The following is a 19,083-nucleotide window of genomic DNA, read 5'->3' on the forward strand; positions in this document are numbered from 1 at the left end:
CCTCCCTTCCTCCAAGCTTCTCGGTTTCCCTCCCTTGAGATACCGGCGCCATGTCCAGCGCTCGGACCCCCCTACCCACGCTGAACGAGAGGGACACCGAGCAGGTAAGGAGCCCTGAGGGCTCCCCACATTCTTTGGCTGGGCCCCTGCACCTTGCAGAGCCTCCTCCCTCCTCAGCTCTCCTCGTGCCCCGGCTGCCACCCCGTAAGCCTCGGCTGCCCTGTCATCTGGCTCCTGGCCCCGTACACCTCCCTTCCGCGTCCTGTCCGGGGACCCACCTTGTCCGGACTCCAAGCTGCACACTTGTCTTTCTGCCGACCACCCCCCTCCCCCCGGCCCTTCTCCCTTCACCGCCCTCCTGCGCTCTTCCGTGTTACCTCCCCAGCTTCCTCTTCTCTTCCCTTTTTCTCTCAGGGGCCTTTTTGGTCTTCCTCCACCCACGCTGAAAGCAGCCACCTTCCTTCTCCTCGACCAGCACCCTGCGATTCGCCCCAGATCGTTGTCCACCTCTTCCTCCATCCCTCCAGCCTCGCTTCCTCTCCGCCCGCACCGGTTCTCCCGGTCCCAGTTATCACCCTCAGGGTCCTTGCCCCGGACTGTGACCTCGATCCCTGTCCCCTGTCAGTTCCCCGGCTTTTTACCCTGCCTCCTCCTGCTCCACATTGTGCTCGCCCTCTTGCAACCCACCAGCTCCACCCTCATCACCTTTCCAGATCGCTCGCCTACTCTTTGCTCATCACTTTCCCTTCTCTTCTCCAGGAGCTCCCTGGTGCCTCGCGCTGGCATTTGTCGCTTCCGTGTTTCCCCGTACAGCTGTCATGCGCATAGTTTTCCCACAGGTTGTCTTTGGGGTTCCAGTCTTCACTCCCTTCAGAGTCCTGAGATCCCTCACGTTCTCTTCCCCTGGGGCTTGTTTTTTTAAGTTTTGGTTTGGCCTCTTGTTTCTCACTGCGAGTGCTGTACAAGCCTTCTCCCTGGGCTCTTCCTGCGGAGGGAAAGACTGTCTCTTTCAGCCCTACTCCATTGACACCACCTGTTGCGCGGTCCTTTCCCAGGCCTCGCTTCATCCTGGTCCTTCCCGTTCTGTCTTCTGAAACCACAACACAAGCCAGGCCGTGATGCTTTCCTGTTTCTTCACTCAGGAATCTGTCACTTAGTATCTTCCCCTTTGCTTGTTGCCTTCCCGTTTCTCTGCCCTAAGCCCATCTTACTTAGTACCATTCCTCTTAATCAGGATTGCCTTTCATCTCCATATTCTTCTCCAGCCTTCTTCACATCATATTTATTTCCCCACGTATGCCCCTGTCCATCCGCTTGTGATTGGCTAGCCTTTGTGACTCCCGGGGCCAGGAGTTTTGCATGCTAGTTTCTTGAGCTGCTCCCTCTCCCCTCATCCTGGCAATCACTGCTATCATTTGTCACCCAAGCCTTAGCCTTTTCTGTGTCATCTCACCTCCCAGCCGAGAGGCGTCCACTTTACACCCCTCCCCTTTCTTTCACCATCTCTGGTGTCCCTTGCTGCCTGCTCTGGAGAGTCCTCTGCCTGTCACACCTTTCCTGGTGGAGAACTTTACTAGACAAAAAAAAAATAATTAACTTGAAAAAAGAGCTCTTCACCCCTGGGGCTTGCGGTGCTTTTTTGCATCCTTTTCTCTTGTTGCATTCATTATGTTTTCCTCTTGTTCCCTTCTTTCTGGCTAGCGCAATAGAACCATTGTTACATTCTCTTGCATATTAATGCCTCTTGCATATTAACATTAACATCTTAAAAGACATCTTCCCTCTTTTCATTTCTCCAATGTTTTTCTCTTTTGTTAGCCCCTCAGTCTGTGTCATCTGGACAGGCAGGACCTTAAGAGGAGTTCTGGATAAGTTTTTTCTGCAGTGGTTGACCCTTTCATAACCTGTGGACTGACTGACTGCTTCTAGGGGTGAAACAGGTTGAGAGGGAGAGATGGTTGAGTTCCACTGTATCACTGGGTTTGGCATGGGACTGAGGTCTTTAGAAACAGGAGCATGGTCTCCATCTCAGTCTTGCCCTCAAATGCCAGCTGTTTCTCTCCTTCCTGGGAACCACTTTCTCAAGGCCCTCTCGAGGTTACCTGTTCCATTCCTTTTCCTCTCACAACCTTTATTTAGCAGGTAAACCCTGCTTAACCAGAGGACTTTCCCAGACTGTTGATTCTGAGCTGGTAGGAGGAAGCCAAGTGACTGACTGGCACCCGCAGGCATCTGGGGCGTGGCAGTGGAGTGCCTACTCTGAGCAAGGCTGTGGGGGGCGTTGTGTTCAGCAGAGCAGAGTAACTGAGTGCCTCAGTGTGCTTTCTTTGTGTTGTTTACTCAGTGTACACGTATGCGGCCACGGTCTTTTTCCTGTGATGTGTGCGTTGATTTCCTCTCTTCCCTTCAAGCCTCACAGTCACCTGAGCATGTTGTAGGAACCTGCTGCTCGCCTGCCACCGATTTTATGATAGCCGAACTCTGTGAACCATTTGGGAATGTAAGCTGCTTCTTGATAACTTTGTCCAGAGAACTGGCTGCATACGTTGTCATCTTGTTCCAAATCGTGAATTACTCATCCTGTTTCCACTCTGTGGATTTAGGTTCCCCTGAGCCACTTCATCGCTTCTGCTGTTATTCTCAGGGTAGTCCCACTACGGACTTGATATTAAGTCTTATCCTAGAAAAAGCATAGATTTTGAAAAACCTTACAAGCAGATGTGGTATTTTTTAAAACAAGAAAAAAATGTGTAACAGCTCTTGGGGTCATAAGGCCAGACAGGCTTGAAGCACTGGCCTCTTTTGGACTAGATCATGCTACCAGGTGAGACCAGAAAGCTCTTCTTGGTCGTGTTGTGAGTTTAACTAAAGTGGTTGTGGTAGAAGCCTTAATGTTGTGAGATAAAAAGCAAGGGATGTGGTTGGGTTGGTTTCTTTCCCCCAAAGGTCCTCTGTTACCTTACTTAGATTTAAATTATTTAAATTGGTTTCACTGAAAAACAGGTAAACAGACTCTACTGGTTGTCTTCAAACTCCAGTCTCTTCTCGCTCTTTCTCTCCCCCTTTCTTTAAAACATGTGGCTGATGAGAACCTGTTTCTAGGAGCTCTTTGATCACATCTGAATTAAATACACGTAGACCCAGAGAGAGAAAATGTTGGAGCATAAAAATAAACCTGGTGTTGCAGAGACATTGCCTGTTTGCTGTCGACTCTGCTTCTAACAGAGAAAGGAGGAGATAAAGTGAAGCCCTGCCGTTATTGTGATTTTTGTGGCACCTGATTGCAGATATGCTTTTTCACAGTCATAGACTCTTCTGTTTGCAGAAGGAGGGTTGTAACCTGGGACTGGTAGTTTGGGGCATCCTTAATCTGTGAGCTGAGCTTTCTGTTCACTTTTCCAAATGGCTCTGTTGGCCTGGAGGCTTGGCAGCGGTGAAAGCAATCAGCAGGATGACTGTTTGGCTTCCAGCCAGCAGCAGCAGAAACAGGCCAGTGCAGAGGGGTCCAGCGTGCAGTGTCCACCTGCCGCTGGCGAGAGCTTTCTGTAATGCCTGGTGGAGGCCTGCGTGGCACCAGGCCTCCCCCACCTCTGGGCCTCGGGAACCACAAGGGAGAGCTCCTGCGAGAAAGAAGGAGGCTTTCACTGCCATCTCTGCCTCTGCGCCTGCCCCTCTGCGGTGGGCGAGGGTAGGGGCTTCTGTCGTCCTTCCAGGGAGTAAGTGGCATTGTTTATTCTCTCAGATGATTCTGGGAAGAGGAGTTTGGAAGTCTGGGTGAGAGAGCAAATCTAACTTTCAGGATCCTGTAAAGAACCACTGAGCCACTCCAAACACATGTAGCTAGCTCATGGCTCCCAGGGTTGATTCTGGCTGAACGTCTCACTGAATAATCCGGTTTTAGTGTCGTCTCGGCGAGAGCTCGGTCCCCTCTCGTTTAACTCCCTGTCCTGCAAGCTGTGCGGCAAGACCTGTGCTCTGGGTGCGGGCTCTCACCTCTGCCCTTTGACTCTGGCAGGGGCCCTAGGTGGTACTGCCTTCTGGCTAGAGGTGTGGGTGAATTTCAGACCGTATAGTCTTTACTTTCTGCTTTACCCCTGAAATGGAGAAAGAGGCATGGTTAGAGCAAGGACACCAGTAGACCCTGGAGTTCGTAGAGCTGCCATACTACAGCCTTTGAACCTGGTCAAGGTAACTCCCTAGTAAATTGTAATAATTTCTCTCTAGTCTGTGGACTTTGGGAAACAGCTAAGAAGATGGATACAAGGCAGTCATTGAGATTTGGCCTGCTTCAGATTACATGGTGACCAAAGATTGGGCCTGATTTCCTCCCCCCCGCCCCAGCATAAATGTCTTAAATAGAGTTGGTGCCTGTGAGGTAGGGAGAGACTGAGAATTTGTTTTTTGAGAGGTTTGCATGGTTAGAGGTCTTGGGAGTCAAAAACTTTCAGACTATACTGCTTCCTCTTTGGACAGAACAACCTCATTCTCAGTGGGCACTTGACCAGGACTAAGCCATGCCTTCATGAAGTCTTTCCCACTGAGCACTTAGCCACCTGGCAGCATTTCTCTTCTCCCAGGAGCTTCCATGACTTTCCTACATATGTACTATGTTGACTTGAATGAATATTTTATGCCTAAAGTGCAGCTAAGCCTCAGACTTTGTGGCCCATTATCGACAAGCGAGGTGGGGTCTGGGCGCCACCCTTGGCCCCATGATAGTGTCTCTGCTAAGTGGACTCCCCCCAGCAGCACTTTGAAGCCCGTTAATGGATTGGGATGAGGCAACCTCAGCAGATGGAGAGGGCGAGGAGGGCAGTCATCCTTCATCCTCTGAGGCTGCCTGATGAGGCTCTCCTGCAGCCAACCAGGTCCAGCCCCAGCTCCCTCGGCTTGGTTAAGCTGTAGACTGACCACTAGGCCTCTTCTTTGAGAGGAGTTATGGAAAGCCTTTGGTTCTCTCTTGGTCATGGTGATGCTGCCGTTATTTGCCACTTTCCTGTCAAAGCCAAAATTGAGAGGAATGTGGAAAGGGTGGGTGGAGTTTAAACCTGGCCCTTCCTCCTTCAGCGGAAGTTCAGCAAAATGACAAACCAGATAGGTGGCTGGGTTTCCTTTTCTCCATGGTAGATTCCAGCATTTGTACATTTTGCACTTGAAGCTTGGATTCTCCGGGCTTTCTCCCAGCCTTCATCAAACAGGCATGAGTCACTGAAGCGTTATCTATGCAGGTTCCCCTTCAGTCTCAGCAATGGGAAGAGTAAGCCTTTACAAACCCCGTGGGGGAGGAAGCCACCCATTTCCCACTTGTGGCCTGGGAGGAGGCCGTCTGTCCCCATGTTAACTCTGAAAGTTCTCGTCACTCCTCCATCACAGCCCTCTCAGTGTGGGCTATGGAATTTCCTTGCTTTTTTTTTAGACTTTAAGATGGTACCTCTGGTTCTGAAAAAAACACCAGGAGAAAATCTGGCCCCTCGATTTCCAGTTATCAGTTGGAGGAGGAGGAATCCTAGGTCCTCCTCTTCACTAGACCTGCCTCCGCGTTGGGCCATGTAAATAGGCTAGATCCCTTCATCTGAACGTCTAGAGGGTTTGAAGCTTCCTTGGTCCCTGTGGGGAGTGCTTCACTCATTCCCCCTTACTTCCATTGATTCTTTCTCATTAGAAAAGGGTGAATGCTCCCTAAGTTGCTTTAGTCGTGTCCTACTCTTTGCGACCCTGTGGACTGTAGCCCGCTGGGCGCCTCTGTCCATGGGACTTCCCAGTTAAGAATACTGGAGTGGATTGTCATGCCCTCTAGGGGATCTTCCCAATCCAGGGATTGAACCTGAATCTCCTGCATTGGCAGGCAAGTTTTTGCCTCTAGCGCAACCTGGGAAGCCCAGAAAAGGGCAAAAACATGTATCAGTATATTTCATCTTGTGCAGCAAACTACTGACTTTAGGCTTACAGAGTCATAAGAGTCACAAGTAGGTAGGAGGGACGGTGAGGTGGACCCTTGGCTCGGTGGGTCCTGGGGACAGTGTGGGGTGGGGGAAGGCTTGGCTCGGTGGGTCCTGGGGACAGTGTGGGGTGGGGGAAGGGAGGGGTGGGTTCAACAACCGGCTGCAAGCCACGTTTTTCTTTTTAACATACGGAAGGCGGAGCAGACCAGCAACTTCTCTGTAGAACCAGTCAAGCTGGTTTTGAACCACCTCGGCCTATTTTCCTCTGTGCTGTTTGGGAAGTTGGCGATTCAAAGATCTGCCTCCTCTGGGCTCTGCTCACTGAGGCATGAGTTTGGATGATGTTTGTAAACACCCCCTTCCCTCCCCTGGCCTCTGAGCTGGGCCTCTCCAGTGAGTGGACTTTCTCCACACCTCATGCTGCTTTGTCTTACACACCTTTCACCAGCATCTCAAAGGTACAGCTTCTTTTATTTGCAGTTCACAGCTTGGCAGAAGGCCCTCCACCTGGCCAGGAGGTCTGTGCTTGGCTCCCAGTCTGTGGATCTGGAAGGGAATCTGGACTCCTGCCTCCTGGCTGTTGTGACCTGGCTGCTAAATCCAACCAGTCCCCAGACCTTTTGGATTGGTGCATAGGAACTGTCTGTCCAAGCCCACTGGAGAAGAAGAAAGGAGAGAGAATAGGTTTTGGTCTTTGGCAGTTCAACAGGTACTTCAGCCACGGGGAACAGTTTGGTTGTCCTTGCTGGAGGTACCTGTAGGAAGCGTGGGAGACTTCAGTCACCGCGTGCTGGCATTTCCCGAACACAGTAGGGAATCCGTCTCAGGGAGGAGACACAGCAGGATTCTGAGGCCCCTGCGCCCGGACTGCCAGTGCTGCTGACATAGCAGGATTGTTTCCTCAGTCTCCCACTAAGAGAGCTCCCAGGTCCACGGCCTGGTGGTTAATGGATGAAGCTGCCTGCGAGCAGTGCTCTAGCTTCTGTCCTTGCCGCTGCTGCAGTGGTCTCATTGTCTCTCCTGAGCACCATATGACTGAAGGGTTTTGTTGTGGGTGCTGATGATCCAATATGCAGGGCACCCCCTTTTTCCTCACCTTTAGACCTGAGGGTCTGCTGGCTGTCCCTCACCACCTCACGTCCCCCCTCCTCTCCACAGATGGCCACGATTTGGTTGTCTCTGCACGTAGCATTGGCAGTGTCTGTGGCTTGTTGCTTTGCTTTGCCCACAAAAGTTTGAGGTACTGGTTCTCCAGTCACAGGAAGCGGGGCCCCTCGGGCCCGTTTGGTCTAGCGTAGCACTCTGATTGAGTTGACTTTATGGCAGAGTTGGAAGGGGATCCCAGCGCCTTTGAATTTCCAATAAATGTTGTCGCTGTGGTCAGATTGGGCGCTACCACTAGAGTTCCTGAGCTGGAATCTTGGGATAGGCCCCGCTGTGACCTTGGGCTTACTCTGTCCCTATGGGGCTTGTTTGTTTTTCTGTAAAGAAAAAGGAGTTATAATAGTACTGTCTTAGAGGTATAGCTGTTGGGAGCATTAAAAGAATTAATGAATATAAAGCACTTAGAATAGGACCTGATAGGATATGATAATTGTCGTCATTGTTTCAGTTGACCAACTTAATGAATTTTGTCTGTGTGTGTGAAGTCGCTCAGTCATGTCCGACTCTTTGCGACCCCGTGAACTGTATGTAGCCCGCCAAGCTCCTCTGTCCATGGGATTCTCCAGGCAAGAATACTGGAATGGGTTGCCATTTCCTTCTCCAGGGGATCTTCCCGACCCAGGGATCGAACCCGGGTCTCCTGCGTTGCAGGCAGACACTTTATCCTCTGAGCCATTAGGGAAGCCTGGTCTGACTGCCATGCAACTCTAGGTTGCTAGAAGGGAAATACTTTGGATTATTTCTGTGTTGACTGGCGTTCCATAGGTGCTTTTCCTAGGATTTCTAAGTTTAAAAAAATTTTTTTTATTTTACCAGTCAGCTATCTGAAAGAAATGGTGACGGACAGGGAGGCCTGGCGTGCTGCGATTCATGGGGTCGCAAAGAGTCGGACACGACTGAGCGACTGATCTGATCTGGAGAGATCTAGGAGAAGGGGACAACAGAGGTTGAGATGGTTGGCTGGCACCATCAACTCGATGGACCTGAGTTTGCGCAAGCTCAGGGAGTTGGTGATGGACGAGGAAGCCTGACGTGCTGCAGTCCGTGGGGTCACAAAGAGTTGGAGCGATCGAACTGACTGACTGGAGAGGTTTATAGACTTTCGAAAGCACTTTTTTTAAAGTGCATGTATTGACAAGATACCAATATTGGGCAGCTTTATTGATTAAAGGAAAAAGAAACACACGCCCTCCGCGGGCCCGTACTTCTGTGCTGTGAGTTGTGGTGGTGGTGGTGGTGGGTGTGCAGTCTCTTCACTGGCTGGAAGGCCAGATCTAGCCCCCGGAACCCGGCTTTTCTGTGTTGCTGGGATCTGGGTATTAGAGGAGGCCCCACCTGGCACCAGGATTGGATTTCTTTGCTCACGTTCCTTTCTTCACAAGGCGTGTCTACCCTTTGGCAGCAGGAGAAAGCTCCCTGTTTCTCTTAAAGAGCACATGAGAACCTAGCAGCTGGTGATTTCAGGTTCCTTTTCTGCTCGCTGAGGGGCTGCAAGGGCAGGTTCTGGTTACCTTTGTTGGCTTTTCTGAAGTGAGAAGAAAGCCTCCCCTTTGGGAACCTGGGAGGGTGACAGCCATTTCTCAGCCGTTCCTGTGGATTTGTGGACTTTGAATCTTGAGCTGAGGTTTTGGTCTCAGTTGGCTCCTGTTGATGTTCCTTGCTTGTGCTTCTAGAGCCTAAATGCCTTATCAGAGCAGCAAGTTGTTCAGTTTTTTTGCGTTGCCACTGTGGCAGGGAAAAAAGGTAAGTGTCGCTGCTGCAGGGCTCATCTCAATATTTCTTTCACTGCATTTTCCTCTTCCTTTTGACCCTCTGCTGGCTTGTCTCACTTCCTTTTTTTTCTGTTCGGTTTCTTTGAACCCTGTTCCTTCCTTGTCACTGTCCTTCTTGGGTTTTCATCTCCATGTCCCACTGCCTTACCTGTTTGTATGCCTCTTTTGTGGCCTGGCTCAGAAGGGGAATTTTGATAGTCTGAGATCTCCTTCATGTATAGAATCCCAGAACCACCCAGTCCTTTCTTTCTCCTATTCCTCTGATTTGTGTAAAGTTAAGAGCTCCCTGCTTTGGAAAACATTTTCTTTTTTTGTCTCTGGAGCCACTTTCCTCAGTGAAGCCTGACTTGGCATCCCAGTTTTCCTGGTGACAGGGTCTAAGCTAGTTCTGGGCAATCAGGAATGCCAAAACTCTAGAGCATGTCTTGGGAGACATCTGAGGAGGTACTTAATACTTTTGGTAACACTGTGTTGGTTCTCAAAGTGTAGTCTGGGGACCCTTGGGGTCCCTAAGACCTGTTTGGTGTTATACAAAATCCAAATAATTTTCCTTGTAACATTATTGCTATATTTGCTTGTTTCACTCTCATTTTCTCACCAGTAGTCAGTGTTTTCCAGAGGCTAAGGGATGTGTATTGACATTATCACTCTTGGCTAATAGAGTATGTGCTGCCTTTTTTTTTTTTTCAGTGTGTGCTTCTTTATTTTTGTTTTTCTTGGAATTTTTAAGGTAGTACTTTAAGGTGTAAATATGGAAGTTTTTGGTGATGAACTTGATTTGTTCTTATCACTTCTACTGTGCTGTTACTAGCTTTCTTCAGTATACCTGTTGTAATTTCTATAAACCTCATTATTGACCAATAAATAGTTATTTTAAAATCCCAGCATTTTCCTGGCACCTTTGAAGAAACATGAGAAGTAAGTACAACTTCCAGCACTTACTTGTAAAAACTTTGGGGGAAACTAATAATTCTTAAAATTATATTTATAACTTACTTAGCCTTAATTCTGTTTTATTCTAAAATAGAGGAAAATTCATAGTGTTTTTCTTATATTTAAGGATGAATTGTTGGCTTAAAAAAGGAAGGTTGGAAGTTTTGCTTTCTCAAACACAGCTGCTAGCTCTGTTTACTGCAGTTAGAAACATATCAACAAGTGAAAGGGAGGGATCACTCTGAAGAAACTTGGCAAAACTGTAAACAAGAGATGAAAAAAATTTAAAAGAAAAGAAATCATAATAAAAAGTGTCTTCTCATCTTTATAGATGCTAATAATGTAGCTTATTGTGTGCACTTTATTTTTAGTGTTTTCACGTAGTATTAGGGTGCCGGTTGGCCTTCCCTGGTGGCTCAGACAGTACAGAATCTGCCTGCAATGCAGGAGACCAGGGTTTGATCCCTGGGTTAGGAACATCCCTTGGAGAAGGAAATGGCAACCCACTCCAGTATTCTTGCCTGGAGGATTCCATGGACAGGGAGACCTGGCAGGCTGCAGTCCACGGGGTTGCAAAGAGTCAGACAGGACTGAGCGACTTAACACTACAACTGCCACTGCGAGGTGCCAGTTAAGTTGCAGCATCGCTCAAGAGCAGTCGTCAGAGATGAAAGACAAAGGGACTACGTGTTTTAAGCGTACATACCACAGTCTCTTTAAAATCCAAAACTTGTTCCAGTGTTTCCAGCTAGAAATGCCAAAGTCACTGAAGCCTCTTACAGGATGAGTTGTTGCTTTGTCCAGAGAAGCCCACCCAGTAGCTGAGAGACGGATAAAAAGTTTTGAACAGCTGGCATTCCTGAATGCACACTGGATAAAAAGTAAAGTTCAGGGCAGTGCCACTTCATGTTACTGTGTTGTTGAATTAAAGATTGAGCTGCAGACATGAAGACTGAGTTAATATCTTGTTTATAGAATTTTGCTTTAACCTTAGAAATGAGCACATATATAGGCATGGCTCAACTTGTATCACCAGCACCTACACTTCAAAAAGTATTTTCTCTTATGGGAATGCTCACAACAAAACACAAGTTGTGGTAAATACTCAGAGTTGAATGACTTTTTTGGCTCTCATGGCTTTTCCTGGAGCAGCTTTGTTTCCAGTTGCATTGTTGGTACCGAAGCAGCGAGCAGTAGAGAAAACTGCTGGCGCCAGAACACGAATCAGGGTAGGGGCACCAAACTCTGCTGGTGGTCAGTCACGGACTTTCCTCTACACACTTGTGGTTTAAAAAAAAAAAAAAACAACTCATTGTCACTTAAGAACGTCCTGGGTGAAGCACTGAAAATTGTGTGTTTTGTGTTTTTAGTTGTTTTTTTTTTTTTAATTAAATCTCAGTCCTCCAGTAAAGGACTCTGGTATGCCAAGTGATGAAACGCAGAGTATCCATGGATTTGGAGCATTGCAGCTCTTAACCATAGTCCAGCTGTCTGGGGAAAATGCTCTTGTGTGTTGGAGCCGACCCAGCTGAACGGATCATTTTTACTTGAAATAACAATTGATGGACAAACTATAGTTATTCATATTTCAGTGTTTAGTGAACGTCTTCTTGAAATTGAACAGAGCGAGCCTGTCATCATTGCCAGTGATAAAATCCAAGTTTTCAAGCAAAAATTAGAATTTTGGAAAACTTGAATTTGTCACACTCTTTTTGATGAGATTGGTGGTAAGATTAATGGAGTATGATTTTCTGATATTGTATGAAATCCCAGTATTTGGAAATTCTGCATAGTCAGTGAAGGAATATTTCCTTGATTCAGTTCAGTTCAGTCACTCCGTTGTGTCCAACTCTGCGACCCCATGGACTGCAGCACGCCAGGCCTCCCTGTCCATCACCAACTCCCTGAATTTACTCAAACCCATGTCCATCGAGTCGATGATGCCATCCAACCACCTCATCCTCTATTGTCCCCTTTTCCTCCCACCTTCAATCTTTCCCAGCATTAGGGTCTTTTCCAGTGAGTCAACTCTTCGAATCAGGTGGCCAAAGTATTGGAGTTTCAGCTTCAACACCAGTCCTTCCAATGAATATTCAGAACTGATTTCCTTTAGGATGGACTGGTTGGATCACCTTGTTAGTTCCTCAGTTATCAGTTATCGGTAAGTAAAAGAGCAACTCACAGTGCAAGGTGACCAATGGATTTTAATGTAAAAGTACACAAAAGATGCATTTGATAAAATCTCAGGTTGCACATTGCAGCTAGCCTTTAAAAACAGCCACTTGTGGAGTTTTGGTCTAGTATCAAAGAAAATCCTCAATATTTGAAAGGCTGTTAAACTTCATTTTCCAACTACACATCTGTGTGAAATGAAATTTTTGTATCTTTCACCCAACCTATGGAAACACACTGAATGCAGAAGCAGATACAAGAAATATCTCTTTCATTAAGCTTGACGTGAAAGAGATGTCTTGGAGTATAAAACAGTGCAACTCTTGTTATGAATTTCATTTTGTTTTAGAAATAGTTTCTGCATTTAAAAAATGGGTTATTTGTGTAAACAGGTAATGGGTTTGTTGTTATTTTAAACAAATAAAAATACTTTAAAAAATCAGTTTCAGTTTTTAATAAGGTTACTGTTGACAGCTATGACCCACATAAACAAAAGATCTCTGCAGTCTTCCATAAATGTTTTAAGAATGTGAAGAGTTCTTGAGACCAAAAAGTGAGAAAAACCTTTGTTGTAGACAAAACCTGGGTTGACTGTCCTCAGTCTTGGCCTGGTTATCTGCGATGACTTCATAGGGAGCCCTTGTTTGCAGCCCAGCCCCTGTAATCATGCCTGCCTGGGCCTCAGAGACTTTGACCCAAGGGAGCTTACTTCCTCCTCCTCCTTTTTTTGTTTTTTTTTTAATTTATTTATTTTAATTGGAGGCTGATTACTTTACAATATTGTATTGGTTTTGCCATATATCCACATGGATCCGCCTCGGGTGCACACATGTTCCCCATCCTGAACCCTCCCACCTCCCTCCCCATACCATCCCTCTGGGTCATCCCAGTGCACCAGCCCCGAGCATCCAGTATCTTGCATCGAACCTGGACTGGCGATTTGTTTCACATATGATGATATACATGTTTCAGTGCCATTCTCCCAAGTCATCCCACCCTCTCCCTCTCCCACAGAGTCCAAAAGACTGTTCTATACATCTGTGTCTCTTTTGCTGTCTCACATACAGGGTTATCGTTACCATCTTTCTAAATTCCATATATATGCGTTAGTATACTGTATTGGTGGTTTTCTTTCTGGCTTCACTCTGTATAATAGGCTCCAGTTTCATCCACCTCATTAAACTGATTCTAATGTATTCTTTTTAATGGCTGAGCAATATTCCATTGTGTATATGTACCACAGCTTTCTTATCCATTTGTCTGCTGATGGACATCTAGGTTGCTTCCATGACCTGGCTATTATAAACTGTGCTGCGATGAACGTTGGGGTACATGTGTGTCTTTCCATTTCCTTCTTCTAATACATACAGCATTGGCCCTGTCAGATTTTTTGATTGTTGTTTTATCTGTGGTTTGTTTATTTCCCCCATTTTTTTCTCTTTATTCCCTGACTTTTTTCCTTTTCTCATTTTCCCTTTCTCTTATTTGTAATTTTTCTCATTTTTTCTTTTTCTATTCTTCAGTTTGTTAGGTTTTTTTTGGGGGGGTGTTTGGCATTGTGTTTTGATTGCATTATAAAAATTAGTTCAAGTGGACTTCCTTTGGTCTGTGTGAAGTTGTGGCTTGGAAAATACATTTTTTTTCATTAAAATTAAGTAAGTAATGTTTACATGTAATGGGTTTACTAATGTTCTTTTAAATGAATGGAGACATTGGTAGGTATGATTCATATAAACAGAATCTTTTGGGAGATTCGGGTTATTTTTAATACTGCAAAGACTTTCTGAAACCAAGAAGTGTAAGAACCACAGTTGTAGACAAACCGAGTTAATTCTTCCTGGCTTTGTTCAGTTGATTTCTTGATAATTTCATAAAAATTAAAAAAAAAAAATTTTTGCCATTCACAGAACCTTTTTAGTCCTGACTAGACTCACAAAGGCATTTGCTGCCTTGGTCTGCTGTCGTTCTCTCTGAGAAAGCTGGTTCTCTGTGACCAGAGGGACTTTGACTAAAGTTGGCTCGTCTCCTATGAATACATAACTTTGACCTTATGAGAGTTTTTAAACAGTTAAATTTTTATTTCTTTTAAATTTTGAACTTTGAAGAGTTAACAAAAATAATCCAAAGTTTTTGTATGTTCTTCAGCCAGCTTCCCCTTAAGTTAAATCTTATATAACTGTAGAACACGTGTCAAAGCTGATAGTTAGTCTTGGTATCATACTGTTAACCAGACAACTTCAGATCTCATCAGTTTTCCTCCTGGTGTACTTTTCCTGTCTAGGATCCAGCCCAGGAACCCATATTGCGTTTAGCTGTCATGTCTCCATAGTCTCCTCGGTCTTTTCATGTCCTTCCTGACACTGACAGTTTTGAAGAATGCTGGTTAGTTATTTTATACAGTGCTCCTCATTTATGGTAGTCTGAAATTTTCTCATGGCCTTGTGCTTTTGTTTTTTCATTGTGGTCAAATATGGGTAACACAAAATTTACATTTTTAAGTATATAGTCCAGTGGCATGAAATCCATTAACAATGTAGCCACCCCCACTATTTGTAGAACTTTCTGGTCATCCCAAACAGAAAATCTATATCGATAAACAGTAATTCCCCATCTTTCCCTCCCCCAGCCTTTGGTAACCTTTTTTCTACTTTCTCTGTGAATTTGTTTGTTCTGAACACTTCATATAAGTAGAGTCATACAGTATTTGTCTTTTTGTTTCTGTCTCATTTCACTTAGCATAATGTTTTCAGGGTTTCATCCTTGTTGTAGATTTAATAATTAAGTTTTAAAAGTTAACCTAGATTTTACTATGATGATATGCATTAACTTGATATGTTGGAAGATAGTTATTAATACACAGTTGTAATGAGTTCAGTACTATATTTTAAATGAAATAATAGATTAACATTTTCTCAGTTTAAGTTATAATACAGTAGCTCTAATCTGAATCAACAAAAGCTATTTGAGGCCCTTAGTAATAAGAGCATAAAGGGTTTTCCAGGAGTGTGAGAATTGCTGTTGTAGACAAGTAGGGAGTTGACCATCCCTGTCCTTGATTGGCTGGCTACTGACTATGACCTCATAATGAGCCTTTGTTTTGCAGTTCCCAGAGTCCTGGCTGAACTGCAGGAAGGCACTTGCTGCTTGGTTTGCAGTGTATCTAGCTAAGGAAGCTAGACTTTAACCAAGTTTGGCTCATTTCCTCCTTCTAATAGGGGCATTGGCCTTTTTTTTTTTCCATTAAAAAAATAATTTGGCTTACTCATTATGACAGTAGTTTGTGTTTTTTTAAGCTTATGTATTGGCTATTGGTCAATTCCAAATTTGAAAACTGCAAAGCTTGCATAGCCTCTATCCTTGAAAAACCTTGGTCCCCATAATAGCTGAAGGCCGGTTGGCTCCAGGCACTCACTAAGGCCAGAACACCCAACAGTCTGTCTTCAGAGTGGCTGCAGAGCCTATACACTCGGTTCCTGTTTCTTCTTAGCTTAACTCTTCGTTGGCCCCGTCTCTTAGTGAAGCTTGCCTGCCAAACCCCATTTTCATGAAAGTGTGCTGTGCTTTCTCTTGGAAGAGGTTAAGCGGATTTGTGTGTATGTAACAGCGTGTGGACTTTTATCTTTGCTTGATGAATCTTTAAGAGACACGGTTGCAGTAAATATATTTCTAAACTGCTTGATTGTTTTCCACCTGTTCGTTTGTTTGTATTCATTCTCTCAACGAAGCACCTCTCACATGTAAAAGCTTCTCTTAGTACCTCTAATAGTAGACCTTTGGGCCTCCTCCAGTAGTCACTTGGATCAGCTTTAAGCAAATCTGCTTACACTCATCTCATTTGCTCAGGATCACTTCTCATCAGAATCATTAAAAAAGTTTAATCAAGTGATTACCTTATATCAATTTGTGTCTACATATAGACTTGTGGGATTATAGCTCTATTTCCCATCACTCAGCAAGTCCCATAATCCTCTGCTTTTTACACAAAGCATGTTTCTTTTCGGATACACATGTGGCTTTCACTTCAATTCCAAAAGTGAACTTGATGTGCTTTTTTCTCTCTCTCCGGCCCCTGGTCTGTATGGAAGACAGACTTTTGCTTTCAAAGGAGATTTGTTCACTCTGTTAGCTAAGGCAGTGACTCAGTAACGGTGCCTCCTGGATGGCCCTCTAAGTACATTAGTCTGTTCCAAGTGGTTGGGAAACTCTTAAAGGCAATAGACTAAGTACTTGAAGAGTAGACAGTGCCCCCACCCATTCCCACAGGGTGCCATTTGCTCTGAGGCTAGTGTCTTTAGCTGTCATATCATAATAACCAGCATTTATTGAGCACTTTGCCCCAGACACTTGTTTAACTGGCTGTTTTACATTCATTAATTCATTTAATCTTTGTAAGATAGTAGATCTTATTATTTTCCCCACTTTGCAGATGAGGAAACAGAGGCCCAGAAATGTTGAGTAACTCTGTTTAAGGTAACAGACTCATGTAGTCAGAGTGTTTGTTGGTGTTAGAACAAGACTTTCCTGACCATGAAGAGCACTTTGGCTCTGGTTTCAGTTGTGTCCAGGCAGTAGAAGATAGATTCCTTAGGACTAGCTCCTAGTCGGTGTGGGGCAGAGCACGCCTCCCCCGCCGGCTTCAGAGTCCTGCGTGGTCTCTCTGCCCGCTGAGGCCTGTCGTAAAGGTAGCATGGTGTGGAGATGCAGCTCTCTGGGTTTATCTCCCTTGTCTTAACAGCTTATGGGAAACTTTTTTTTAACCTTACTATTTAATCCTGGCTTCCGATTTTCCTGTTCATCTCTTCTCATCTTCTAGAATTCCAAGAACCTCTAGAAAAACCGGAGTCTTAAGACCTTAAATTGGTAACCCGCAAGTAAGTAGCCTAAGACATTTGGATTCTTAGATTTGCCTGTCCTGCTTGGTAGCACCTCACTCCCGCTGCCCCCACCCCCAGGAAACTTTTGTTTGTGGACCTTAACTGTGTTTTATCCTTATGAAACTAATATTTTCTTTTTACATGCCATTATGTACAGTTCCACACGCAGAGGCCCAGAGCTGCTTGTGTTTGGCCTTTTTGTGTGTGTGTGTGTGTGTTTGGCCTTGATTGCCAAGGACACTGAGCACTGTAGCTGGTAGTGCCAGGACCCTGTGTGTGTTTGGGACTTGCCAGTTCAGTCCTGGGAGCTGAACTCTGGCCATCCTGCTGTGTCTCTTTATCCCGTTGCTTGTGTAATATGCCGCTGCTTCCTGTTTGCCTTTGTCGGTCTTTTGATCACTCCTGTCTCCTGAAACTCTGCCTGTGGTCCTCCTAGATTTTGGGAGCTGTTTCTCAATGAGAGTGAATCTCTGGAATTTCAGTTAACTTGCGTTTGTAAGCTTGTGGTATGATTTACTTGCGTGTCACTCCTGGTATGATAGTGCCTTTTCTTTTATCCTGTTACAGGTTTTGATTGTATTAACTAAATTCTGAAATTTTGAGCTGATTTTTTAAGATCCCAGCATGGGGCAAGGGTAAAGGGGTGGACTGCTGCCCTTGATTCAAGCATCACACTTCCCCACTTGCGCCCCTCTGGCTGCCCCTAGTAGAAAAAGAGTTCAGCTGTGTGATTGTATTTGTGTTCAAACCTGTTTCACTTTTCTAAGATCATGGTTATGTGCCGTTTCTACGTCAATTTAGAATCCATCCTTTTATTACAGTGGAAAAACCATGGTCCGTGTGAATTATGGTAAGAAGCTCAGCCTGCTAAATTTTTTGAGTGGCTCTGCCCCTCCCCTCTTCCTGCTGCCAGCACATTTTCATCTGTCCTCAGAGGTGGCTGCTGTTCACACACAGGTGCTCTGTAGTGATGCAGGCCACTGCTTCCTTGGAGAGCGCATGGCGGTGTTCTCTCGCTAATGAAAAGGCTGTCATAATGGGTTAGGTCCTTAGGGGCTCTGCCCTTCTGTACTTGTATTCCCAGGGAGAAGAATCTCTCCCTTAATTACCGCATCATGCTGGGCAGAGAGGTGTGGCTGCTAATTGATTAGATGACCGTCCTTCGCGTTGGTGTGGAACTGTTGGGTGGTTTTGTTTTTAAATAAAATAGATTTGAGTTAGTTAAGTGTATTTTGAAGAGATGAAGATTTCCTTTTATCAACCTCATGTCTTTAGTGCCATCCTTATTTTTTAACTTGGCCATAAGAAGTGCTAACTTGACTTTTTTTGGCATTTTGCTGCTGGTGGCAAGCAGTGTCTTTTCCTCTCCTGCACCTCTGGTGTGCTCCCTTTATGTTTGGTAGCATCAGAATCCTTTATTTGGTTCAGTTTTCGTTCCCTCCTTCTGTCTTGGAGTGGTTGAACCCTGTTCTGAAATATGTATTTTTAAGATAGTGTTTAAAAGCAAACACCCTGCCTTTCTTGAAACCTCAGAAAGCTGCTTGTGAAACAGCCGATAGGGCAAGCTGCCAAATCTACAGTTAAAACCGATCCCTTAATGACAAAATGTCAGATGATGTTAAACCTTCATTGTGATTGTGGTGTGAGAATTTTTCTTACTAATAAATGTTTAGGTGCTGAGCTCCCAGTTTCACGTTTGGAATGCTTTCTGTTCTAAAATTCTGCATGGTAAACCATCCCAAAAGAATCTCATGTGGCTAATCTGCTGTCTGCTGTAGGGAAGATTTTCAGCAAGCCAGTCCGCATTCTCCTTCATCTACTTATTTATTTTTGTAATTTCGGGAAATGATTTTCTTTTGAGTGATGTGGACCAAGTCTCACTAGCTTTATCATTTTTAAGATAGAACTCTATATAAAATATATAAACAAAAAGGACCTGCCGTATAGCAGAGGGAACGATATAACTGTATTCAGTGTCTTGCAATAACTTATCATAGAAAAGAATATGTATATGTTTGTGTACACACACACACATATTTAACTGAATCACTTTCCTGTACACCTGAAATATTGTAAGTCAACTAAACTTCAGGGTTTTTTTTAATTTATTTTAATTGGAGGGTAATTACCTTACAGTATTGTGGTGGTTTTTGCCAAACATGGACATGAATCAGCCACAGGTGCACGTGGCTGATTCATCCTGAACCCATCCTGAACCCCCTTCCC

At 45.0% G+C, this 19,083-nt stretch overlaps 1 protein-coding gene across 2 annotated transcripts in view; it reads left to right on the forward strand.

The window, feature by feature from the left end:
* Positions 1 to 118: 118 nt before the first annotated feature.
* Positions 119 to 19,083, forward strand: part of MARK2 (MAP/microtubule affinity-regulating kinase 2) — a 55,543-nt gene continuing 36,578 nt past the window's right edge. For both annotated transcript variants that reach the window (XM_010837969.1, XM_010837970.1), the window contains exon 1: positions 119 to 2,500. In XM_010837969.1, coding sequence (XP_010836271.1) covers positions 2,354 to 2,500 — 147 coding nt within the window. In that variant the 5' untranslated portion in view covers positions 119 to 2,353. The remainder of the gene's footprint in view (positions 2,501 to 19,083) is intronic.

Source organism: Bison bison, unplaced genomic scaffold (genome assembly GCF_000754665.1).
Source record: "Bison bison bison isolate TAMUID 2011002044 unplaced genomic scaffold, Bison_UMD1.0 scf7180017864089, whole genome shotgun sequence".
In the NCBI taxonomy this organism is placed as follows: domain Eukaryota; kingdom Metazoa; phylum Chordata; class Mammalia; order Artiodactyla; family Bovidae; genus Bison; species Bison bison.